The sequence below is a fragment of the Phodopus roborovskii genome, unplaced genomic scaffold (genome assembly GCF_943737965.1).
Source record: "Phodopus roborovskii unplaced genomic scaffold, PHOROB, whole genome shotgun sequence".
Classification (NCBI taxonomy): Eukaryota; Metazoa; Chordata; class Mammalia; order Rodentia; family Cricetidae; genus Phodopus; species Phodopus roborovskii.
In genome coordinates, this window is record NW_026126578.1 from 12,861,824 (window position 1) to 12,887,808 (window position 25,985).

At 49.0% G+C, this 25,985-nt stretch overlaps 1 protein-coding gene across 2 annotated transcripts; it reads right to left on the minus strand.

Moving 5' to 3' along the window:
• Positions 1 to 2,581: 2,581 nt before the first annotated feature.
• Bid (BH3 interacting domain death agonist) lies at positions 2,582 to 22,363 on the minus strand. Of its 2 annotated transcripts, none has more exons than XM_051203710.1 (6): positions 22,310 to 22,363; positions 11,293 to 11,358; positions 9,711 to 9,921; positions 6,618 to 6,757; positions 5,433 to 5,645; positions 2,582 to 3,860 (listed from the first exon to the last, which is right to left on the minus strand). In XM_051203710.1, exons 2-6 carry the CDS (start codon positions 11,302 to 11,304, stop codon positions 3,849 to 3,851), a joined length of 588 nt encoding a protein of 195 aa, XP_051059667.1. In that variant the 5' UTR covers positions 11,305 to 11,358; positions 22,310 to 22,363; the 3' UTR covers positions 2,582 to 3,848. The 2 variants fall into 2 exon arrangements, with proteins under 2 accessions (XP_051059667.1, XP_051059668.1); XM_051203711.1 differs by lacking the exon at positions 22,310 to 22,363 and adding an exon at positions 16,353 to 16,425.
• Between the last annotated feature and the right edge of the window lie 3,622 nt (positions 22,364 to 25,985).

A 25,985-nucleotide genomic window follows, 5' to 3' on the forward strand; every position in this document is an offset into this window, starting at 1 on the left:
GCCCCTTCTGCTGATATTGAGCACTTAGGAATACATGCTAGAGGCTAGACTTTCATACCTGTGGTCCCTCCAGGTCCTAGGAGCCACTCATACTTGACTGAGTAGGAACCTACCCAGAACTCCTGGTTTATCTAGTTGGCTAGCTTATCAGAGGCAAGGCAGTGAGTGAAAACTCCCGATTCCAGGCCTCATGCTTTTCCTAGTGACCTTACCAGTGTTGGCGAGTGCCCATCAACAGCTGTGTCAGTTTATTGCACACAGCAGGCTAGGTGCAGCCCCCATACGGAACTCACTGAGTACAGAAAACTAAGGGTATATGCTCAGTGACTTCCGATTGCACTGTCATCCCTTTAGCTGGGTGAGGTGCCTCAGGGCTGCCCTATGGCAGTTGAGTGATCGGTAGCATTCTTATTTAATGTGTTGTCTGCTTGCTATAAATACAGTCAGGCCATCTGACACAGCTGCCATCATCAGATATGCATTGCGACAGGCAAAAGCAACCACTTGACACATCTCTCCCTTTTGGCAGATTTTTTTTTTTTTTTTTTTTTTTTTTTTTTTTTGAGACAGGATTTCTCAGTAGCTATGGAGCCCGTCCTGGAACTTGAGCTGTAGACCAGGCTGTCCTTGAACTTTGCAGAGATCCACCTGCCTCTACTTCCCAAGCGTTGGGATTAAAGGCATGTGCCAGCACTGCCCGGATCCTTTCTGATCCCTCTGGTCCTTTTCCCTTGTGGCCATCAGTCAGCCCAGGGCAGGCATATGGAGGATATAGGCACACCTAGAGGATTTTGGTTTCTTGATACTCAGACTCAGGGATGACCCGATAGTCTTCCATCTTACTTATGTGATAAGAGTGCTCCCTAATGAAATCTTGCCACAGAACAGTGCTGTGTCTGTCCATCAGAATCCACTCTGGTTCTACAGCTGTGTAACCTTTAAGTAGAGTTGTTAAAGATGAACACACTGTCTTCTTCACACAGCCCTTCCCCAAGCCCCAACTTGGCTTGCCATGTCCCATTTGCCAGTAGGGCCCTTCCTACGCCCCTGCCCGTTTACACAAGGGCCAGTCCCTCAGCTGCTTCAGTGTCACTCGGGTCAGAACTGTCTCAGGGACACTTGCAAGGCCACAGCCCAAGTTGGAGCAGCCAGCTCGGGATTCTCCTGTCCTCTCAGAAGTTATTTTAGACACTTCTGCAGACCTGTTCTTTGCGTTGCAGAAGAACCTGGTTACTGGACATAACTCCTCCAGCAAACATTTCGACATGAGAAGCTATTAATTTATACACTGTGTGGATACATGTCACTGTGTGTGGGGGAGTCAGAGGACACCTTGTGAGATGAGTTGGTGCCCTCCTTTCGCCATGTGAGTCCCGACACTTGGTGGAAGGCACCTTACTCATGGAGCAATCTTGCCAGCACCACAGTTATCATTTTGAGATGACAGGTTTGTGGAGGCCTTCCCCACCCAGGAAGGTAAGCTACATCTTCCCTTAGTGAGGGTTAAAAAGATCTGTCTGGTCCCTGTGTACATGGGCCATTTGTTGGCCAGCATGGAAGGAAAAGAAAAACTTTTTTTTCCCTGGACCTGTATTTTCTCTGCTCTTGTAATCTTTCTCCCTTCAGATTAAAAGTGCCTCTTTCTCCTAACTCTGGTTAAACTGTTTCTAGTACCTTGTTGTCCTCCATCCCCAAAGTACTGGACTGGTAATTATTACATAGCAGAGTCAGGCAGATACATAGAGCTGCTAAAGTTGTTTGCCCGGGATACATGGAGTCCTGGGTTCAATCCCAGCACCACATAAACTGGGCATGGCATCCATACCTATAATCCCAGCACTCAGGTAAAGGAAGATGATGTTCAAGGCCAAACTTGGCTAAGAACTAACAGTCAACTTTTAATACATGGGATCCTATTTAAAAAATAAAATTAGCATTGGGCATGGTGGCATACGTCTTTAGTCCCAGCACTGGGGGGGGGGGGGGGGGGGGGGCAGAGGCAGGTGGATTTCTGTGAGTTCCAGGCCAGCCTGGTCTACAGAGTGAGTTCCAGGAGAGCCAGAGCTGCTTTACAGAGGAATTCAGTCTCGAAAAACAAAAAACCAAAACTAAATAAAATTATCGTAAGCACTTGACTCAGGCGGCACTCGGTTGTGCTGGTCAGCTGACCGAGATCGTCTTGCCTTGCTCAGCTCATTAATGTGAATTGCTCTGGCTCCTTTCCCGTCCTGCTGTCTACTTTCTGCCCAATCTGTTCTTTCTCTATGGAAAACGACAAAACTGCTTTCAGTCAGAAGCAATGTCTTGTGGGGAGCACCCTGGAGGTGACAATAAAATGAGATTTTATGGTAAATGGTGACTCACTCATCTGTTTGTCTGCTACTCTTGACTTTGAAGTCTTATGTACGTAAAGTGTGTGCTTTCTTGGTTTGCCGCTCAGTTCTGATAGCACAACCCTGACCTTCAAAAATACGTCTCTGGAAAACACTTGTGTTTATGCTGGATCCTGAAGGTCAGATCAGGAATGGTGTGCCCTGCCTGATGCACTCCATCATCTGGGAGATGTCACTGTGCAAGCATCTTTTAGAGAGGAAAGCCTTTATTTTGAAGAAACAAATTTCTATCACTTAAACCAATTCACATATTTTTAGAACAGAATGAAAAATATTTCTGAATTAAAATCATCCATCAATTATACCCACACAAGGATCATGTCTAAAGAAAAATTTACCCATTTCCACGATACAGCAAACTGTCATGGCTGGAGTGGATTAAACATTGGGATGCTTAGCAAGTAGTGGTGGCTCATGCCTGCAATCCCAGCATTAGGAAGTTAGCAGGAGAATCACCCTGCATTTGAGGATACACAGTGAGACCTTGTCTCCCAAATACAAAAGCAGAGAGGGGACATTTGGCTTTGATACATAGAATCTTTCTAGAGTGTTGGCATGGGGAAAAGGGCACAATTTTGCTTTGCCTCCCAGGAAGTATATCAGACATCAGATGTGACTGGAGGTTATCTCTGTGAACTTGACTGAGATGGTGGCCCACTCTATTGCATGCTCAGTGAGTGTGTGTGTGTGTGTGTGTGTGTGTGTGTGTGTGTGTGCCTGCATGTGACAATGGGACTGTTTGGATTACTGGCTCTTTCAGATCTCCTATTCATTCTGGTTGAGCCTGCTACTGCAGCTGTTGCTTGTGTAGCTGTGTTCCCTAGCGAGAACCTGTTTGTAATGACTGACATCACACAGATGGTGTGCATAACTGTTCGCACTGGGATAGAGATCTTTAGCAAACCCTTGTGGGTGGGTGGATGGGGTGAGTGGTCAGTGCTTCCCATGGTTTTAAGAACAGAACACAGTCTCAAACCTCATTGCCATTCGGCTTTTACAAAGGAGGCTGCGGCCTTCTGAGCACTGGGTGGAATTCTCACTCCTAGCACTGTTCTGAAACAGAAGCCCGCCTGCATGGTGAAGACAGCGTCCCAAAGCTAGCCTCTCGTGAACAGTAACTTCACATTACAAGTAAGTTTTTCTGCCTTACAGCCTGCTTTATGTTTAATTTCCAAGTGGGAACCTGTACAGCTGATCAGATAGAGGTACAAGGGATGGATGCAGGAGCTGCCACAAGCCCTTCAGATACACGCACACTGGCATCTTCATTAGACTAGCTCAGTGTAGAAAACTTAAGTCACCAGCTCAAAACATTGTCCTGAAAATAGGGAGACAGCCATTATCTGGGCGCTGTCTTCACTCCAGCGTGTGTTTACGTGGCCGCATTCCTGTGGAGGCGGCTTCACCGTTTTTACCACGTTGGGTCTCAGCCAGTCATGCTTCTGCAGGCCTCCTTCAGTCCATCTCCTGACGAGAGAGCAGCAGGGTTAGTCTCATCCTAGGATTCGGTGCTCTGCAAACTGCTTGCCCGACACACAGAGACCTGGGCTCAGTCCCCAGCACCCCTGCCCATGTGTTGTGGGTGGTGCATGCCTGAAGTCCCAGCACTCAGGAAGCTGAGGCAGGAAGGAAGATTGCCTTGCATTCCATGCCATCTTGAGATAGAGTGAGGACTCTGCCTTCTCCCAATAAACAACCAACCTCCTCCCCCAAAAAGGGACTTGTAGGTAGTGTTTCTGACATGTTCTAAAATTCCTAACATTTGCAAATATTACAGGTTAGATCTGTCCATCTAGCTTCTACTTGGGTTTGTGGACCAGAGCATGAGACTTTAAGGACACTTGGCTTTCTGAGCAGCAGGAAGGCAGAAGCTTGGTGTAAGCACTCTTCCAAGCATGTACAAGGCTCTGGAGTTCATTCCCAGTGCCACCAAAATAAAATGCATGGCTACCTTCACAATGGACATGTCTTCAGGCCACTGGAGAGCTTGGATAGCTTCTCACATTCAATTATTATCCCTATTAGTTTCTCTCCTTGATCCTTGGGAAGCACACGTTTAAAGATTTTAAATTATGGCCAGTGAGATGGCTCAGTGTGTTAAGGCGTATATCACCAAGTCTGATGACCTGAGTTCAATTCCTGGGACCCACACAATGGAAGGAGAGAACCATGCCCACAAGTTGTCTTCTGACACACATGCCCCCACACAAACATACATACACACACAAATTAATGTTTTGATTACTTCTATTATGCCTGGGGCTGTGGAGATGGCCCAGCGAGCTGCTATGCAGGCATGATGAGCTGAGTTCAGATTGCTAGCACTCATCTGAAAACCAGACTTGGAGGCTGGGGAGATGGATCGGTCCTTAGGACCACTGACTGCTCTTCCAGAGGACCCTGCTTAATTCCCAGCACAATATCAAAGCTCACAACCACCTGCAACTTCAGTCCTGAGAATCCAGCACCCTCTTCTGGCTTCTGCAGGCATCAGGCACACACATGGTACACACAGGTAGGGCACCAATACATAGAAACCAGAAACCATTGGAGGCACTCATCTGTAACCCAGTGCTGGGAAGGGATGGGGGGGGGGCAGGGCACGCTGGCCAACTAGTTTAGTCTAAATGACAAACTTCAGCTTCACTGAGACCCTACCTCAGAAAGACAGGTAGAGCAAGCTAAAAGAAGACACCTGGTAACCTCTGACTTCCACAGGCACCCCACACATGCTCACATTCACGCACACAGCACACACATACTTAAGCTTAAGTTTCCGACAGTACAGAGTAGCCCAAGGGAGCTGGGCCTTGGCTGTCATTCTCTATCTCCCCACCCTGCTTGGGTCCCACCAGGGTGTGAAACAGCCTTTGCCCCTCATCTGAACACAGCCTGCGGTCAGTAAGAAGGGAGATGGCGGTGACAGGACTTCAGCAGAAGGCTCTGCTGGATTCTGAACAGTCAAAAGAATAGAATAGGCGAGCAGGCAAGGACCATGGGACTCCACGAAAGCCAGGGGCTGCTGTCACTGGTCCTTACATTTCTAAGCAAGTTCCTCACATAGGTGAGTAAATTCTGGTTAATAAAGTTCACTGTCGTTTGGAAGACATCACGGAGCAAGGACGGCGAATGAGTGGCCACGTTTTTGGCCAGTAGCAAGGTCATTATCAGCATGCCCTTTTCATTCTCCATGTCTCTAGGGAATGCCGTCTTCACCTCATCGAGGGCTTTGGCCAGGCAGTTCCGTCTGTCCTGCACGTGAGAGAAGACAGTTTACTGACACTCTTCCCTTAGAGGGACTGATCCAGGCAAAGGACAGAACCCTTTCACGGGCAGTGGTGATTATACAGCTAAGAGCGCTGGGCAGGGGGAGTGGCGGAGGGGGGCATGGGGCATGCACCCACCAGTGTGTTTACTGAGCAGCCTGTGTACACTACTGAGTCGCTCTGGGCAGGCAGTTCTTACAGAACCGGCTGCTGAGGAGGATGTTTGAGGCTCACCTTACTGATGTACTTGGCTTTGGGGACTACATGATCTTTCCTTAAGTGGGAAAGGCAGACACTAGAGCATGAGGCCTGGGGTGGTGGCTCAGAGGTTAAGAGCATGCACTGCTCTTCTGGAGGACCCAATTCAGTTCTCAGCAGACACATACAACAGCTCACGATGGCCTGATGTCTCCGCATGCATCTGCAAGTGTGTGCACGGACTCACACACAAGGTGCACGCAGAGACATGTAATTAACTTTAAATGTTATTAGAAAGGGGGACGGAGCGATGGTGGCACACATCTTTAATCCCAGCACTTGGGAGCAGAGGCCAGCCTGGTCTCTCTCTCCCCCCCCTTCGGGAAGGACATGGCTGAGGAACAAGCTTTGGTGGCGTCTTGTCAGTTTCTGTGTACTAATATAGCCACAAAGCCAAGCAGAGGCTACATTGCCACCCTGAGGAAAATGACATCAAGGTCTCTACTGGTGTCTTCACCTGACTCCCCAGAGCGAAGACCAGGTCTTCTTGTAAGGATCAGGCATTTTGATCCTCTAAATTCTGGACTCTGACTTACCGGATCCTACATCTCAACTGACTGAATTCTTTGGAGAGACCATGCTGGTGGCAGTCAAGGAATGAACTCACTTCCTGAGAGAGACTGGCTCTATGAAGGGAACCATCCCTGCACGTCCCAAGTGCTTTTGAAGAGGAGCTAGAAGGCTAGAGTCACATACTTACTTCCTCCGACAGGCTGACGTTCATGAACTGTGCCACCAGATTTCTCACCAGTGTGGGCTGGATGCTGTGGTCCATCTCATCGCCTACTTGGGCGAGGTGATGGGCAATGCTCTGGATGATTTCTTCCTGGCTCACAGAATCTGAACATTTGGGCAGCAAACACAAACAAGACTCAACAATGGTCCTGGTCAACAGCTTCATGCCACTTCCTACCGCCCGCCACACATGCCCTCGTGGGGACTAGCTGCAGATGGCCCTGAGTCCAGGGAAAGCCCGAGGCTGGCTGAGCAAGTGTTGCAGATCACACACTTGCTGCCACCGGGAAAAGGCCCAGAGCTGCAGCTACTCTGAGACACGGCTGAGATGAGCCTGGGACCAGCCAGGCACTAGGGAAGGGGCTGTGTAGTCAGCAGCATCTTGTCCCAACTCTGCTGCGTGCCCAGAGACCAAGCACCCTTCACCTCCTCACAAGGGGGGAGTGTAGTTTCCCAGCCCTCTCACTCCGTAAACACCCAGGGCTACTGTGTGTCCACACAGTCAACCGGGACTGTCCTGCTCTGCCCTGTCTCTTCTCAAGCTGCCCCTTCTGGGGTTTCTGATGCTGCCCTGCCTCTCCACTGCCTGGCCCTACTGTGTGGTCTCTGTCCCAGTCTGCTCCCCTTTCTTTCTTTTTTAGGCACTTACTATGCGCTTTTATCTATGTCTGTTGTCTGACACAGCTGCTTACATGTGCGCTTCTGAAAAACTGTAATTCTGTTTAGATTAATTTGTTTATGTGTATGAGTGTATTGCCTGCATGCATGTCTGTGTACCACCTATGTGCCTGGTATCCATGGAGGTTAGAAGAGGGGACTGGATCCCCCGGAACTAGGGTTGTGAGCCACCATGTACAGGGAGGAATTGAACCTGGGTCCTCTGTAAGAGTAGCATGCTCTTAATCACAGGCTGTCTCTCTAGCTCCTGAAAAACTAATTTTAAAATCTTGTGGTTTACTGTGAGATACCCAACACTTAAGAACAATGCATGAGTGGCATTCAGTTGGTGCCCAGTAAGTAATTTCATGATACAGCTCCTAAAAAGTGCTCACTAAATATCACTGTAGGGTGTTGTTTTTTTTTTTTTTGGTTTTCCAGGGTTTCTTTGTATTGCTTTGGAGTCTGACCTGGAACTCGCTCTGTAGACCAGACTGGCCTTGAACTCAGAGAGATCTGCCTGCCTCTGCTCCCGAGTGCTGGGACTAAAGGCGTGCATATCACGGTAGTTAAGTAGTTATCACCGTGGTTTTGTTTGAACCCTGTGGCTCCCCACTGTCCCGACAGGGACATGCTCCCTCCCTCAGTCAGCTGTCAAACTGGGGCCCACAACGAAGGCTCACCCCGTGTCTCAGCACCAGGAAGAGGCTATGATGAGCTGGATCTTGTCACATTAAGGAAGTGGCGGGAGGCCCAAGATACTCAACACTGGGAGTGAGGGACAGACGGCTTCTGTCTGTACTGTCTGTCCTGTCCTCATTGCTGCTCTTACAGGGGAGCGAGCGCCTGTAGCACTCAGTGCCTGCGTGCCTGGCCCTCACTCTGACGATGCATGTCATACTGCTCTCCTTGAGGCCTTTCCAGTGCTTGCTCACGTCCGCTGAAGTGACCTGGCACTACTTGGCTTCGGTTTCCTGTGACTTTATGTCTCCTCCTCTCTGCACACTTACTTGCTGAAGCTTCTGCCCCTCTTCCTAGTCAGATCAGACCAGACTTCTCCACAGCCTCAGTGAGATCAAGTGTCAGCCCCACAGTTGCCTTCACTGACACCCTGTGAGTTCAGTCAGGCTCTGACGTCAGAAGGCGTGGACTGACGTAGAAAGAAGCAGGGGAAAGACTTACATAGCAAGGCTAGCCAGGGTGACAGAGTGACACCTTATCTCAAAAAAAATTAACAGGGTGTGTGTGGGGGTGGGGAGAAGCTAAAGCAGTGTTGGTCTCCCTCACAACCACTTAAGGGCAGCGCAGCCTCCGTGCCCAAGATGCCAAGGCCAGGGAAGCTGGGCTTAGCAACAGGCACCAAGTCTAGCTTGAGAGGTTGACTATCTTTTGTTTGCTTGATTGCTAGCGGCAAACCCAGGGCCCTAGAAAGGCTAGGCACTCTCTACCTCTAACCTACACCTCCAGCCCCTGGTCTGCAGGGTTGGAAGGCCTCGGACTAGGGCTTGGAGGTCCCAGAGGCCTACAGAGCAGTGATTCCAACCAGGATCAAAAATCAACTGAGGGCCAGTGAGTTGGCTCAGAGGCGCTTGCTGCCAAGCCTGACAACCTGAGTTCGACCCCCACCAGGGTCATACATGGTGGAAAGAAGGAGCCAACTCTGACACTAACTATATTTGGGAGTATGCTAAGGCATGTGGATACCCCCATATCTAGACAGACACGAATTAAAAAAAAAAAAAAATCACCCAACAGTCTCCAGTCCAGGAACACACTGGTGAGCAGAGCCCCAGGCCTGCACATTTTGAAGACCTTCTCACATAATGCCAAGCTGCACACTACCCACAAGTGCTCCAAGCACGTGACACATCCCAGCCTTTAGGAAGTCTCCTCCCCTGCTGCGAATACAGCACCAGAACAGAGAGAGGATAAAACAGAGGCTGCAAACAGAGCCTTGGGCTCAGGTTAGGGGAGGACAAAGTCTACACAGTGGTGAGACGCAGGTTCAGCCAGGGGTGACAGACAGAGTGGCTGAGTCCTAAGCTAGGGGCACCTCTCAGTTATAAAATCTCCACCAGCTTCCAGTCATTGGCAACAATGTACCTGCTTGGTTCCTGCCGTAAAAAACATTCCATTATTGGTCCAGAGCGGAGACTTGGGTCCAGACCGGAAGAGAACTCAGCTCATTAGAAGGAGGAACTTTCTAATTAGTCCCAAAACAGGGGATAATGAATTGGACATGACTGGACAAAACCCAGCACAGATCACAAGACAAGTCACATGACACGCACACAGGTAAGCACCTGGCAATGTAGGGTTACAGACCGAGCCCCAAAGATTCCTGGAACTTTAGGGGGCAGTAAAGCCTAGATGTGGGTGAAGGGGCAAGGACAGGGCCTACCTGGCTGTATTCTTCCCGGGTAGGAGCGGCTGGCCCGGCTGCCATCGGTCTGCAGCTCGTCCTCGAGGTCTGAATCCAGGTACACTGGCACGGACAAGTCGTGACCCAGCGCCTTGAGTTCTTGCTGGAAATTGGACTTGGAGCTTTGGAGGAAGCCGAACACCAGCAGGTTTGTGATGTGCTCAGCCTCCAGGCCTGAGCCGTTGCTGACCTAAGATGGAAAGGCAGTCAGGAGGGTTCATGGAAGCTGGGTCAGGGCACAGCTGGACCTGAGGCTCATGCCTGTAAGAACCAATAACTCTCAGGATCCAAAAGTTCTAGTAAGAGGCCCACAGTGGTGGCATAGTGCAGCATCTTCTCCAACTAATGTCGCCTGTAGACACCAGGCGGTGATCTAGCCACCTTCTACAGAACTCCTGGAAACACCCACTGAGGAAGCCGCTTCCAGGGTAAGGCCTGTACACTGCCTCAGGGAAGCCAGGCAAATGTCATCATTTCAATTCCATCCATATTTACATGCTGAGTCTGACTGCACTGGCTCTGCTCCCAGCAACAAGCCCATCTTCTCCATCATTCCCTTCATGAGCCCAGGGTGGTCCTGGCAGGCAGAGGGTGCTGGACAAACACTGGGGAGTGCTGACCCAGGTCAGACTCTGCCTTTGTCCCCTCCTCCCCCCAGCCTGCCCCACTTCAGGGGGATATGTGCATAATCAGAGCTCCCAGAGCTGGCAGAGACGGTCTTGTTCACAGGCCTCTCTGCTCCTCACTGCAGATCTATATAGTGTATCCAAAAGCAGCACCCAGGGAGGAGCGCCGGGGAGGAGCGCCAGGGAGGAGCTCTCAAACAGCTATGCGTGTACCATGAGGCCCTCAAGTACTAGAAAGCTTAGACACTTGGGGTTACTTAACGTTTGTGCTCTTAACAGATGTAAAAAATGCTAAATTTATGTTATTTTATCATAAAAAGCTGGAATAAAAAATTCAAAAAGTCAGAAACATCTACAAGAAAATGCAAGTTCCAATGGGGCAGGGGTCAAATGCCAAGACAAGAAGAAAATGCCAACATTTCACTGTGGCCTGAACCCTGTGAGCAAACTCCCTAATGTCTGTGCCTCAGCTTTCCTGCCCAAAGGTAAAAAGGAAGGGGCAACAGCATCCACTCTTGCCCCGGGGAGAAGGACCACGTGACAGGGTTACTCTCTAGGGGCCCTACGGGACAGCAGGAGACAACAGCCCTGACTTGCGGGCTGTGGCCGACTGGAAGGGAAGACTTCGGGATGCTCAGAGACCACTACTGCGCACAACCAGTTCAGCCCCTCACTGGGGCAGGTGGGAGCCCAGATCTTTTCTGTTCACACAGCTGTCCTGCCCTTGCCATGTCTACCAGGTTGACAGTTATGCCAGTCCATCCTTCTGGAAGATCATTCTCCAGTCCACACCAATTCCCTATCAGATACCAATGGAGACCAATACTGTTGGATATGTGAGGTGCATCTCTGTAGACCTGTCAAATGAGGGATCATGCTGCATCATTAACAGGGACATCCAGGAAAAACAAAAAGAAAAGATGCCAGAATCTAACCTGAGAGTCCATGGTACAAGCTATGCAGCTCCAACCAATGCTGGCTCACAGAGTCCAGGAAACACCCTGAAAGAGGACATAAAGATGGTGTCGGTGGCTGTTCCCTGAAGCGATGCTCCCGTGGGGCCCCATCAGGACGCTCCCACACCTGTAGCTGAGGTCATGGCCACCCACTACCACTGGCTCTCAGCCTGGCCTCCTTTGCCTTCCACACAGAACCAGAGCAGCAATCTAGTCAGTCAGGTCTGCAATTTCCCTCCCTGCAGTCTCAGCGGCTGCTCCACAGGCCACCTCCTAGCCAGTTCCCCAGAATTCAGGGTTGCTACCCACACTCAGGAGACTGATCAGACCAATCAGTGCATCCCACACAAATTCCAATAGCTAATCCTCACACTAGTGAGTTTGCCAGCTAGTTACACACACCTACAAGACTGCAGGACATCTACATTACAGGATCAGGGCCTCCCCACACCACCAACCCATTTCCTCTTCCGCCCACACAATGAGGCTGAGCAGACAGTGTGCATTCCGACTTAATGGGAAGAAAATAGTTTGGAGGATCATTCTGACCTGGCAAGACAGCTTGGCTGGTAAATTGTGTCTCTGACCCACTACACACTGATTAGACCAAAGCTGCTTACTTAAGTAGAATTTAAGAAGTATGTCCAGCTAGGAAGTGGTGGCGCACACCCTTAGTCCCAGCACTTGGGAGGCAGAGGCAGGTGGATCTCTGAGTTTTAGGCCAGCTTGGTCTACAGAGTGAGTTCCAGGACAGTCAGTGTTAAACAGAGAAACCCTGTCTTAAAAAACAAAACAAAACAAAAAGCAAACAAACCAAAAAAAAAAAAAAAACCCAAACAAACAAACAAAAAAAGAAAATTAAAAAAAAGAAAAGAAAAAGAAAACAGAAGGGCGTTCAGACCAGCGGCTTTGCCCGGTGTGGAGCCCTTACGACTAGGTGTTCTGATGTGTGTCACAGTTTTCACAGTTTGCACTTTCATTATCAGGTTAAGATGCAAATCTCTGTGAAGATTCTGACCAGCAAGATCGTCGCCCTAGAGGTGGAACCCACTGCACCACAGAGAATGTGAAGGCCAAGGTTCAGGATAAGGAAGCACCTCCCACCCTCAACGGTGGGCACCCCACTGCCAGCAGAGGCCCATCTTTGCAGGCAAGCACCTGACCATGCTTTTTGATCCAGAAAGAGTCAAGACTGTGCCTGGTCTTCCATCTGAGGGGTGGCTGGTACTTACTTCTTCAGTCTCAATTTCCAGTGGGCACTGATGGCACTACTCTACACTAAAGCCAACTGCCCCCATTTAAGTTTAGAAATTATGAGTTTCACTAATAGCCAGGTGTGCTGGTGCACGCCTTTAATTAAAGCATTTGGGAGGTAGAGATAGATGGATCTCTAAGTTCGAGGCCAACCTGGTCTATAAAGCAAGTTCCTGAACAGTCAGGACTACATGGAGAAACCCTGTCTCAAAAAACCACACGCACACAAGTAAAAAAAAAAAAAAAAACCCGAAGTTTCAGCAATAGCTGAATCTCTGTTTAAAATTTAAGAAAGGTTTTGGTGCATGGTTAAAAAAAGAAAAAGTAGAGCTGGAAAGATGGATTGGTGGTTAAGAGCACTGGCTGCTCTTCCAGAGGACCCCGGTTCAATTCCAGCACCCACATGGCAGCTCACAACTGTCTGTAACTCCAAGATCTGACACCCTCACACAGACATATAAACAGGCAAAAAACAGCAATGCACATAAAGTAACAATACATGCAAAAATGAAAAAAAAAGAAAAAAAGTATGTCTATTCACTGTATACATACTACCGAGAATGCAAATTCGTATGGCTACTAAGAAAAGCAGTGTGGGGTTCCTTAACCAGCTAAAGCCAGGCGCAGGCCAGATGTGCCTGCCAGCAAGCCAGCTGACCTGAGTTCCAGCCTGGAAGGGTGTGAAAGGTAGGAGCAGAGCCCATTCCAGGTTCCTCTGACCTCCACCCCAAGTGCCCTGTCTCCACCACACACACACACTAATAAACAACAAATTTACTTTAAAGCCCCGCCTCGTTTGGCGTTTCCCATTACACCCACGAGTATTAGATACAAGTGTGAAAACACTTAAGCATCTCACGGTGCTGTCATGGCTGTCGGTCACTGAACAGCACAGGCCACTTCCTCCTCCAGAAGCCACCAGGTGGAGTGGGCGGGAGAGCTGCTTCTGGGCCAGGTGTCAGGATGAACAGATGCCACCTCACTTTCCTGGGGCCCCAAGAGTTTCTCTTGTACCATGGAAGCCAAATGTCCTAAAGTAGCTGAGCACCCTCAACTTCACAAAGGCCTCCTTCCACGCGTCCAAAGTGCAGGCACAGGCCACACCAGGAGGGGAGACGGCAAGGCACGTTAAGTGCAGTTACATACAAAGCTGGGCGTCCTTGGGCCGTGTGTGTGTGTGTGTGTGTGTGTGTGTGTGTGTGTGTGTGTGCGCGCGCGCGCGCGCGCACTGAAGTTTATCTACACAACTAATGGGTAGAAATGTGATAACACTATGGAGAAAGTCACATTCTACTGTAATACCCACTCAGTCACTCACCAAGGTGCCCAGGGGCAAAGCAGAACACAGAATGTCACCAAGACAAGATCTACTTAGGGCCGATGATGCCCAAGAAATGACCAGCTCTACTAGCTGTTTTCATAAATAAACCTGCAGAAATGTAAGAGGGGGAAGGCAGGCAGAATAAAATGTATGGCTAATTCTTGTAATACCTTAACTATGTGAATCTGGAACCTTCAAACTTTCCTGAATTTGTTTCTATTGGAGGTTTTTTTTTTTGGGGGGGTGCAATTGGGTGACAGAGCACATGCTTAGTAAGAGCAAGATCCCCAGTTCCCAACTCTGCATCAAAACAAAACAAAAACAAAAAACAAAAAAAACAAACTAAACTATCTAGCGCATTGACATGATTCCAATTTTTCATTCACACTGCAAATGTAGAAGCACAATTTTGAAAATGACCCTGAGTGAATTATACAGACGACTGTCCAGATAGTGCTGTCCCAGTGAGAGAGACACACCAAGATCAAAGCAAGTCTTCACAGTCCTGCGAGGCAAAGCCCTTCTCCACTAAACTCCAGAGCTGAGGCAGGAGGATCACAAGTTCAAGGCTCGCCGAGGCTACTTAATGAGACATTGTCTTAAAATAAATCTAAAACAAGGCTGCCTAGAATGCACAAGGCCCTGGGTTTAATCCAGTACTATGGTTCACCATAGGGGGTGGGGGAGGGTGTGTTTTAGTTTACTTTCCAGTGTAATAAAACATGTGACCCAAAACAACTTGGGGACAAAAGTACATATTTCAGCTTATAACTCTCAGGTCACACTCCAACAGTGAGGGAAGTAAGGGCACGCACACACACACACACACACAATGGAAAGGGAGAGAGACCCGAACTCACACGTCAGATAACAAATGGACACAAAACCGAGTTCAGTGAGCTCAAGTCCTTCACCTGGTGCTCTCTCTCAATAGAGAACAGACATGTCACCCATGTATAAAGATGAACAAATGTTAAGACCATAAAACTGAATCCTTGATGTGCTAACAAGGAGACCACTTGGCCCCAGTCATGGACCAAGACAAATTCCAAACTGGAAGGCAGGGGTGCCATCAAGTTCCACTTCCCAGGTAGGATGTCAGGCAGATGCCGAGGTTCCCAGCCCAGTTGATAATTTTCAAGCCTGGCTACATGCTGGAGTCTACGGGGTGACCTTGATCTGACTTGACCTTACACACACGGCACCCAAGGAATCCACTAAAAAAAGCTACCAGAACTAATTTTCTAGGAAATAGAGGCAACAGAGAAGAAAGCACCTGTAGAGCTGTTTTTCTATACACTACTGATAATCCAGAAATAAAATAAAATGGTTATGATGACACCGAGAAATATAAAATACTGCTTTCTTCCCCCCCATCCCCTGAGGGCAGACAGGACTTTTCCTGTCTCTTCCTGACCCCATCTTCTGTCCCGTCTCTGTGTCTCTTTACCTTATTTTCTTACCTCCCCCTCAAAAAAACTTCCAATGTGGGGGGAAAAAAAAAAGGAAGAAAGAAAAGAAAAATAGAAAATACCAAGACCTGTGTCTGTAGCTCCACAACAGAACACATGTCTACCAAGAGTCTGAGGTCAACCCCAGTGGTATGAAAAAAAATTAATACACACATACAAAACATTTAAAATGGTTACGAATAAATTTAGTACAAGTGTCAGGCCTGGACACTAAACGAAAACTACAAACATTGTTGAGAGAGAAAAAATGGAAGGCTTGCACCAGTCACGGCTGAGAAGACACCGTACTGTAGGAATACAGTCTCCCCTCGCCACCGGCACACTCAGGACAGTTCCTATCAAACTCCAGCTGGCCTTTTCTGCAGAAAGTGACAAGCAGTTCCTAAACTCATAAGGGAATGCAGAGGACATTTTCAAAAACAACGATCTTTAAAAGGAACAAAATAGACAGGCGTCTACTTCCTGATTTTAAAACTTACTATAACACTAGAGAGTCATGACAGTGTGGGCCTGGTTAAAGAGAATCGGAGAACAGTGAATGACCCCAAGATAATCCAGTCCTCGATGGTTCATCAACTGCTGACCACAGGACAACCAATTATCCACCAGCGAAGGCACGAATCTGTACTCCTGCCTAGTGTCACACAAAAGATCTCAGAATGAATGCTAGGAGGGTTGCAGACATGGTCCAGTGGTTAGAGCAGTTCCAGAGGACCTGGTTTGATACCCAGCACCCACATGGTGGCTGACAACTGTCTTCAACACCAGTTCCAGGGTTTCTGACTCCTGGCCTCCACAGACACCAGGCACCCATGTGATACACAGACATGCATGTAAGGGAAATAAACACATAAAAGAAACTAAATTTTAAAAAAAATATATGATAGAGGTCTTTCCTATCAGACATACATTGGCCATGGCTATACTGTCCAGACTAAGGAAGACAGAGAAACTTGGGGTGCCGTGGCAGCATCAGCAAGAATGGAACATACCAGGTCAGGACATCACCAGAGGATCCACTTCCGAAGACAAACCCAGTTTACTCTGACAAAGCTGTTATGAGTCACCTAAGAGGAACTGAGCCCAACTGCCAGTGAGCAAACATGGACAAATGATACCACAAACAAGGCTGCAGCTGCTCCTCCCATCGTGAGGGGCACGATGGGGCGTCTCTGGCATCCTGACACACCCCCTAACAGTCTATCCTGGAGATAGCCAAGTTCGGAAGAGCTGGAATGACTCAGGTGTTGGAGGTACCAGGAGATGACTTGAAGCTACCCAGAAAGGCTCATTAAATGACAAGAAATTATTTTGTGTACATGGTGCTTTGCCTGCATATATCTCCATGTACTACACATGTGTCTGGTACTCACGGAGGCCAGAAGCTATCAGATCCCTTGGAACTGGAGTTATGGAGGGTGGTGATCCACAACGTGGATGCCAGGAATCACACCCAGGTCCTCTGGAAGAGCAGCCAGTGCTTTTAACCACTGGATCATCATCTCTCCAGCCTGAATAGTAGTTTTGTTTTTCGAGACCTAGCTGGTCTCGAACTCACAGAGATCCACCCGCCTTTGCCTCCCGAGTGATGTGTGCCACCACACCTGGCTTTGAATAACAAATTCTTAAAAGGAAAAAAAGGAAAAAAGAAAAGCAAGCATTGGTGGTGCAGGCCTTTAATCCCAGCACTCAGGAGGCAGAGGCAGGTGGATCTCTGTGAGTTCGAGGCTAGCCTGGTCTATAGAGTGAGTTCCAGGAGTTCCAGGACAGGCTCCAAAGCGATACAGAGAAATCTTGTCTTGAAAAACAAAAACAAGAACAAAAGATAGTTCTAAGTGTAACAGCTACCTGAACCCTTTAAAGAGAACACAGGGGACTATAGAGGTGGCTCAGCAGTCAGAGTACTGGCTGCTCTTCCACAGGACCTGGGTTTGATTCACGGTATCCAAATGGTGGCCTACAACCGTAGCGCCAGTCTCTGGGGATCCAACGCCTCTTTCTGGCCTCTGAAGTCACCAGACACACAGATGGCATACAGTCAAAACACCTACACACATTTTAAAAATAAAATTAAAAAATTAAAAAGAGAACATGGGAGGAAATCTCAATTCCCTTTTACTAAGCAATTATCTTAGACACAGCCCAGAAGTAAGTAATAAAAGAGAAAGTCATATAATTTGGTCTTCAAAGTTTATGATTCAAAAGATACTACTGGGAAGATAAAATGTTTAAGAAGGTAAAATGTACTCAAACACCCAGGAAGCTAAAACAGGAGGATTTCTTCAAGTTTGAGGACAGCCTGATCTGCATGGTGAGTTCAATGTCAGCCTAGAGAGGATTTTTTTTTTTTACAAAACATTTGACAAGGGACAGGTAGCAAGAATATGGAAGTGGCCGTTGAGATGACTCTGCAGCTAAATGCACAAGTACCAAGCCTGTAGACCTGAATTCAATCCTTAAGACTCACACAGTGGAAAGACTTCAGGAAGTTGTCATCTGATCTCCTTATGCATGCTGTGGTGTGTTCCATAACGAAATAAATATGTTTAACAAAAAAGAGCACAGGCCTAAGAGATGGCTCAACTACTAAAAGCACTAGCTGCTCTTCCCAGAACCCACATGGCAGCCACAATGGTCTGTTTTGACACCCTCTTCTGGGACCCGAGACCCTCTTCTGGGACCTGAGACCCTCTTCTGGGATCTGACACCCTCTTCTGGCATGAAAATGGGGCAAGCAGAACACCCATATACATAGACACAGCTCAGTTAGTAGAATGCTTGCCTAGCATGGACCTCAAGTTGGCCTGGAATTGATATGCAGGCAAGAATGATCTTACCTTCTGATCCTCCTGCTTCTGCTGCCCAAGTGCTGGGATTACAGGTGTGCACCATTGTGACTGGTTTATGCTGTGCTGGGGATTGAACTACTCTGCCAGGTGTACTTTACCTTCAGCCCTTTACTTATTTGGGCTTGAGACAAGTCCAGGCTCGCTGTGGAACTTGTTCTCAGATTCCTGCCTTGGATTCCCACGTGCTGCCATTACAGACATGAACCATTATGTGAGCAACACAATGATTTTAAGGATAAGAGTATAGCTGGGCCAGGCGTTGGTGGCTCACGCCTTTAATCCCAGCACTCGGGAAGCAGAGGCAGAAGGAGCTCTCTGAGTTTGAGGCCAGCCTGGTCTACAGAGTGAGTGCCAGGACAGGCTCCAAAGCTACACAGAGAAACCCTGTCTCTAAAACAAAACAAAAACAACAAAAAAGAACAAGAGTATAGGGCTGGAAACATGGCTCAGAGATTAAGAGCACTGGGTGCTCTTCCAAAGGACACAGGTCCAGTTCCCCGCATCCACATGGTGGTTCACAACTGTCTGTAACTTCCTGATCTGACACCATAAAAAGACATGCATGCAAATAAAGCCAAAGTACATTAAATAAATAAACATTTAAAAAAAAGAACAAGATTGTAGGTCAGCGGTAGAACCCCTGCTTAGTGGGAAAAAGATTCTGCATTTAACCACAAGCACTGCCAAAAACAAACAAATACAGCTGAAGGGTGGTGTGAGGGGTCTGTGCACCTCGAGCTCTAGCTTCCCATCACTTATGGCTCCACTAGACCCTCAGAAGTTGGTCATTCTACCGTTCCTGGCTTACCTTTCCTGCCAGGGACCTGGGCTTCTGCAAGATCTAAGCATTGGGTGGGACAAGAAAGGAAGTTAAGATGTCCTACGAGTGAGCCAGCAGGGGGCAGGCAAATGACCCAGAGGCAACTCTGCAGTGTCTGCCTTGCCTTTGCCCTCTGCCCTCTGCCTTCTGGCCCCACCCCCATGATTTTTTTTTTTTTTTTTTTTTTAAAGCTGGTCATGGAGGGAATGGGGGTACCCAGGCCAGCAGAAAATACAATGAGGAGATGACTGGATTTGCTTGCACCACACTTAAGGGCCAGAGCTGGCAGTGGGCCTGCACCGCTCAGCAGCAGCTTCCTGTCTCCCACACTCTAGACGAGTTATGTCAGGGAGAGCAGAATGGACAACAGGTAAGATGCCAGCACAATGGCCTTGCCTAATGAGATGTGCTCCTGGAGGGACAGGCTCCCCAGTCAGCCCAGTAAGGGCCTTGGAGCATGGTTTCTCTGGTGTTTTGTGGACATCTGCCAGGATGGTTCTTGGGGGAAGCCCCACCATAGGGTCCTAGCACTGAAACCTCAGCTTCTCCTTTCATATCATTAGCTGCCCTGGCTCCCTCTAGCTGCTAGGAGAGGGGTCCACAAGAAGGGAAGGTGCAGGTCTGACTCAGTGGCAGAGGACACATCTGGCACCCACCAGGCCCTGGGTTGTCCCTAGTCCTGAAAAACAAATGAGTCTATGGCCATTCTCTCTGCTCCTTTCCCCCTGAGGTCGATCAGCCCCCATGATTCACATCCCTGGGGATGTGGAGAACTGAGAACTCTGAATCTGAAACTGAGACTTGAGCGAGTTAATCAGCCTCTCTCTGCCCAGTTTACCTAGTTGAAGAAAGAAGCAATAATCTAGTCTCTAATTACTGTAATATGAGAATTAATATAAATGGTGCACACTATAGTCCCAGAACTTAGGAGGCCGAGGCAGCAAGTACGCTTGGTCTGCTTGTTTGTTTTTTGAGACAGAGTTTCTCTGTATAGCCCTGGCTGGAGCTCAGAGATCCGCCTGCCTCTGCCTCCTGAGTGCTGCAACTGCCCAGCAGAAAGTACTCTTGAGTAGGAGCTGGAGACTAGCCTGGGCAGCCTACTGCCTTAAGAAAATAAATTTGTAGCTGGGTGTTGGTGGCGAATACCTTTAATCCCAGCACTTGGGAGGCAAAGGCAGGCAGATCTTTAGACCAACCAAGGCTATACAGAGACCCTATCTTGAAAAACCATAAAAAAAATTTAAAAATTGTAAAGAAAAACAGAGTGCTCCCTGTATGCGTTCCAGGCACCGAAAGCTCTGTATGGTATTTGATCATTGCCATCCTCCACCCTGCAGCTCCAATTGAGCTGTCTTCTTCTGGCCTGTTACTATGCAGAAGGATACAAGTGGCTTCTGAGGGCGCCCAGCCAGGCAGAGTGGCCAGAAGCAGGAACGCTAGCTGCCCTCCACCGCCATAGCCTGACAAACGGTGGCCAGAGATGCAGCCACAGAGCAAACATCTAATCAGCACAGATCTCAAAGCTCACATCCCAGGTACCACCAGATTCACTGTATCCCTGATGGGAATGGCGACATGGCCTTGGACACAGCCTAGAGGTAGGTTCCCAATCCTTAACCTCTCACTAGAGAGAAAACGGGCAGCTGACAGAGCATGCACTGCCCTTCAAGAGGTCTGAAAGGCTGTGTCATCGAGCCTTCCTTCCGGAGTCCAGGCATCCCGCACTGTTGAGCCCTAGGGTAGGCTATTCTTCCGTGTAAATAAGAGGAACCAGGTGACCTCAAGCTGTGAACATCCTCCCCTACCCCAGCACCCCCTGCAGCTGGCCTAATCGCCCCCTTCTGAAGTACACCCTCAACTCAGCCCCTCCACTCAACTCAGACCTACCCAAATCTCTTCAGAACCGAGCGCATGTCACATCCTGGTGGCTCTCTGTATCAGCCATCACCAAAGCCGGCAGCGAACACTACATACCACAGTAGCCAGGGGGTAGCACCTTGCTCCTCAGGGACCTGCACCAGTGTGTGACGTGTCTGCTAACCCCAAGCCCACTGCTCTTCCTTTTCTAGGCAAGAGGCCTGCAGAGGCGAGGATACACACAATTCCTACCTACCTACACACAATTCTCCCTACTTACAAAACCCACTCAGAGGTTGAAGCTTCTGGAATGTCCCGGCACTTGAGACTGGACTCCCCTGAGGGAACAGTCAAAGCTGACTGCCAGGGTTTGTCCAGGACAGCACTGCCCAAGGCTCAGGGGAGCACTCAGGACTTCGAAGTGTCATGGCTGGGTGGAGATGGAATGTGGAAAATCTATTATCAGTCTTGCAGTTTTCCCCTAATTCCCTTTTATAGTTAGGTCACCCTAGATCTGGCCTCAAGGCAGATTTCCAGGCAGGGCAAGCAAGCCTGACCTGGCACTGGGCAATAACCTGGGAAAGTCAGGGAGGCCTGGGCTGGGTGTTTAGCCTGCTCTTCATTGCTTATCTAAGGCTTATCAGATGAGGGCCAAGCCCATCCTAGAATGACAATACCTGGCCTTTCAGTCCGACCTCTCACTGCTCACAACAGTTCCACCCTGAGCCACCCCTGGTGCACATTCATTTGTTGAGAATATAAATGAATGAATGAATGAATGAGTGTATCCTTTTTAGCCCAGCCACTTGGTGGCTGAAGTCTGCATATTATTTTTAGAATCCTATAGGGTTATTTGGCTAACCATTCAACAAACTTAAAAAACAAACAACAACAACAGCAAAAGAAACCCAGAAGCCACTGTCTGCCTATATTTTCAAACCATATCCTGTATTGGACATGCGGCAGGGGCAGCCACATTCTCAGTTTAGGCGCGAGTGTGAGCCGTGGGGCTCAGTGGCGTCCATAGGTATAGGTGCCCTTCGCTGGAGTCTAAGGTTTGTGTCCGGGTTAAGGTCCCGAGGCTGTCCTGCGGCCCATTTGCGGGCTGTAGCCGTCCCTTGTTCATCTTTGCGGGTGGCCCCGGCAGAGCGCCTAGTCGAGCGCAGTGGGACCTCGGGCCGGTCTTCCCCACTTGGCGCGCACCTGCCGAGTGAAGCGTGAAGCGCGGGGTCCACCAGGAAGCCTGCCCCAAGCAGACCAGGACCAAGCACGCGCCCCAGGCCCGCCCGTGCCCGGCCCACAGCTCCGCGGGGGCGCAGGCGCCCCGCCACCGCCAAGGACCGAACAGATACTAAACTGAGATCCGCACCGACCCCCGGAGGAGAACGCAGGGCCAGGGTGCCGAGACGGTGGGCGGACTCACCACGCAGACGCTGCGACGCGGGGAACCCGGCGCCTTCAGGCTGGGGCAGTTTGCAGAACGACACTCGGACGCCCCGCACCTTCCTTTTCTCGTGCCCGCCGGGTGGCGGCCCAGCCCCGCCCCCTGCGCTCCGGCCTCCGGATGCTCCGCCCTCCGCCTGGCCGCAGCTCGCGGAAACCTGAGGGTCCAACCCCTCGCCGCCGGGAAAAGGAAGGGAGGTTCACCCACAGCCGGCGCGCGCCCCCTAGTCACCAAAGCCTGGGCTCTCAGCCTGCACAAGGATGGGGTGTCATACCTGATCCTGGCAGACAAAGGAAAAATGGCATTGTCTTAGTTCACTACATAGCACGGTTGTCACACCCAGGCCAGTGGCCCTGTCAGAATCAGCCCCATATCAGAGATGCTGGGCGGGCTAATGTTTCTCATAGGCAGCCACTTTAAGAACCCATAAACTGTTGTGGGGCAGAGGGAAGCTTGTTTCCTCCGTCATGGAAAGGAGCAGCAAGGGTGGAAATGTGAAGAGTCAGAGACTAGCAGATAATCTCACACTGCTAGCTAGTCCCCATGTCCCCATGTCCAGAGAAGCCCCAGTGCTATGCCCAAGTACCTTTGGTATACCAAAGGACAGACGCGTGACACTGACAAAAGAGAAAGAGAAACAAGAAAGTGAATTTCTGGGAAGTATGAGGAAGTAAACAGGACCAAGATAATTGCTGGTTTTGAGCAGAGAAACTGGATCTGACAATACGAAAAAGGAGGTGAGCACCAAAAACCACATGGTTATATTAGCATAATACAGGGATGTTCTTTTGGGTGTGTGGTGTGTAAATGTTTGCTTGTGCATGTGAGTGTTAATTCGTGTGTGTGTGTGTGTGTGTGTGTGTGTGTGTGTCTGGAAGCAAGAGATCAGTGTCTTCCTCAATCACTCTCCACCTTATTTTTTTGAAACAGGATCTCTCCCTGAACATGGGGCTCACTGATTCCTTAGGCTGGCTAGCCAGTGAGCTCAGGAATCTTCCGTTCTGCCTTTTCAATGCTGGGATTGTAGATATACACACAGCACCCTACTTTTTACATGGGTGCTAGAGAAACTTTGAACAGAAGCAGCTTCATTAACACACACACACACACACACACACACACATATATATATATATATATATATTTTTTTTTTTTCCTCCAGAGGGGACTGGTGTGAACAGAGGGGACTGGTGTGAACAGAGGGGACTGGTGTGAAGGAGGAATTTCTCTCCTGGATGTTTGAGAACCTCAGTGGTTCCAGCTCCAAGGCGTACAGATGGGCTGGGGTGGGAGAGGGGGAAGGTTCTATGCTGTCTGGTATACACCATCCACCTAGCCAGCAGAGCTTGGCTCACACAAGCTAAAATGTTATTTGCCCCTAAATATTTTTAGTATCACACAGACCCAGTAATATTCCAGAAGTTGTTTGCAGGCTCTGGATGCATATCCTTGCTTGGAGGAGTTTAAACTCTAACAAATTCCTGTAACTAAGAAGACTTTCAACCTTAGCATCACTTGGCTCTCACCCCCACATTAGACCACTGACTTTTTAGGATGGGGGAGAGTGCTTGAGACAGAGGTTGCTGTGTAGCCCAGGCTAGCCTAGAGCTATGATCTTTCTGTGCCAACTGCCTGACTTCTCGTTGCCAAACCTTGAACGATAGATTTTATTTCCCTCTGCCGTCTGATACAGAACTCTAAAAAGCAGTTTCTCTTTCTTTGGTGACTCAGGGCTCTGGCACAAACATGACCTCAGTTATGGCTCCAGGTAATGCTACTGTGTGCATCCATATCAAAAACAAAGCATAAGTGTACATGTGTAAATGTATGCCCCCCAATATGGCTATATGGCTGTGTCTTAGTTACCTTTCTGTCTTGGACATACTGTTTTGCCACGACACCTTATAAAAGGAAGCATTTAATTTGGGGCTCATGGTTCCAGAGAGTTAGAGTCTGTGACCACCGTGGTGGAGAGCATGGCAGCAAGTAGCAGGCATGGTGCTGGAGCCATGGCTGAGAGCTTGCATCCTTGTCTGCAAATAGGAGGCAGACAGGAAATGCTAACAGGGCTTGGTGTAGGCTTTTGAAACCTTTAAGTCCACCCTCCATGACACACCTCCTCTGACGAAGCCTCCTAATTCTTTCCAAACACTTCTACCAACCGGAGACCAAGCACTCGAACTTATGAGTCTATGGGCACCAGTCTTGGTCATGGTCCTATTGCTGTGAAGAGACACATCCTTAGTCTGGTTTACTTTTGCTGTGGTGAAACACCATGACCAAAAGCGAGCTGGGGAGGGTTTATATGGCTTACACTTCCACATCCATAGCCCATCACTAAAGGAAGTCAGGACAGGAACTCAAACGGGGTGGGAACCTGGAGGCAGGAGCCGACGCAGAAGCCATGGAGACGTGCTGCTTACTGGCTTGTTCATCATGGCTTGCTCAGCCTGCTTTCTTAAAGAACCCTGGGCCCACCAGCTCAGGGGTGGTACCACCCACAATAGACAGGGCCCTCCTCCAACAGTCACTAAGAAAATGCCCTGCAGCTGTATCTCATGGAGGAAATTTCTCAACTGAGGTCCCTTCTTTCCAGTGACTCTAGCTTGACATAAAACTAGCCAGGATATGCTGGGTGATGGTGGTACATACCTTTAATCCCAACACTCAGGGGTGGGGATAGGGATGGGTCAGAGGCAAGTGATCTCTGTGAGTTCAAGGCTAGCCTGGTCTACAGAGCAAATTCCAGGACAGCCAGGGCTACACAGAGAAACACACACACACACACACACACACACACACACACACACACACACACACCAACAAAAAACTTGCTATGACATACATTACACCATGACCAAGGCCACAGTTACAAAGGAAAGCATTGGGGACTTGCTTAGGTCATTATCATCATGGCAGAGAGCATGGCAGCACACAGACACAAACATGCTGGGGAAGTAACTGAGAATTCTGTATCTTGATCCTCAAACAAAAAGGGAGAGAGAGACTCGGGGCCTGGCATGGGCTTGTGAAGCCCCAAAGCCCACACCCAGTGACACATGTTCTCCAACAAGGCCACATCTCATAATCCTTGTAACCCTTTCCTTGTAACTCCATGGTGATTCAAACCTATGAGGGGGGCATTTTGTGTGTTTATTGAGAAGGCTTCTCTGTGTTACCCTGGATGTCCTGGAACTTACTCTGTAGGCCAGGCTGGCCATGAACTCAGAGAGTTCTGTCCGCCTCTGCCTCCTGCACACTGGAATTAAAGGCGTGTGCCACCACTGCCTGGCCATTCTTACTCCAGCCACCACAGGCCCCATCTCATTCAAACTACCAGAGGCTGGTATGGATAACTGTCACAAACATTCTTACCTAGTTCTTTTTTTTTCTTTAATCTTTTAGTTGGCTTTATTTTTGTTTTTGGAGACAGTGTCTCGCCCTGTAGCCCAGACTGACCTTGAGCTCCTCCAGTCTCAGTTTCCCAAACACCGGGATTACAGGCCTGTGTCACTGTCTTGGGGTTCTATTGCTGTGAGGAGACACCATGACCACAGCACCTCTTATACAGGACAGCATTTAACTGGGGTGGCTCAGTTCCAGAGGTTGGGTCCATTATCGTCATGTTGGGAAGCTTGGCGGTACGCAGGCAGAC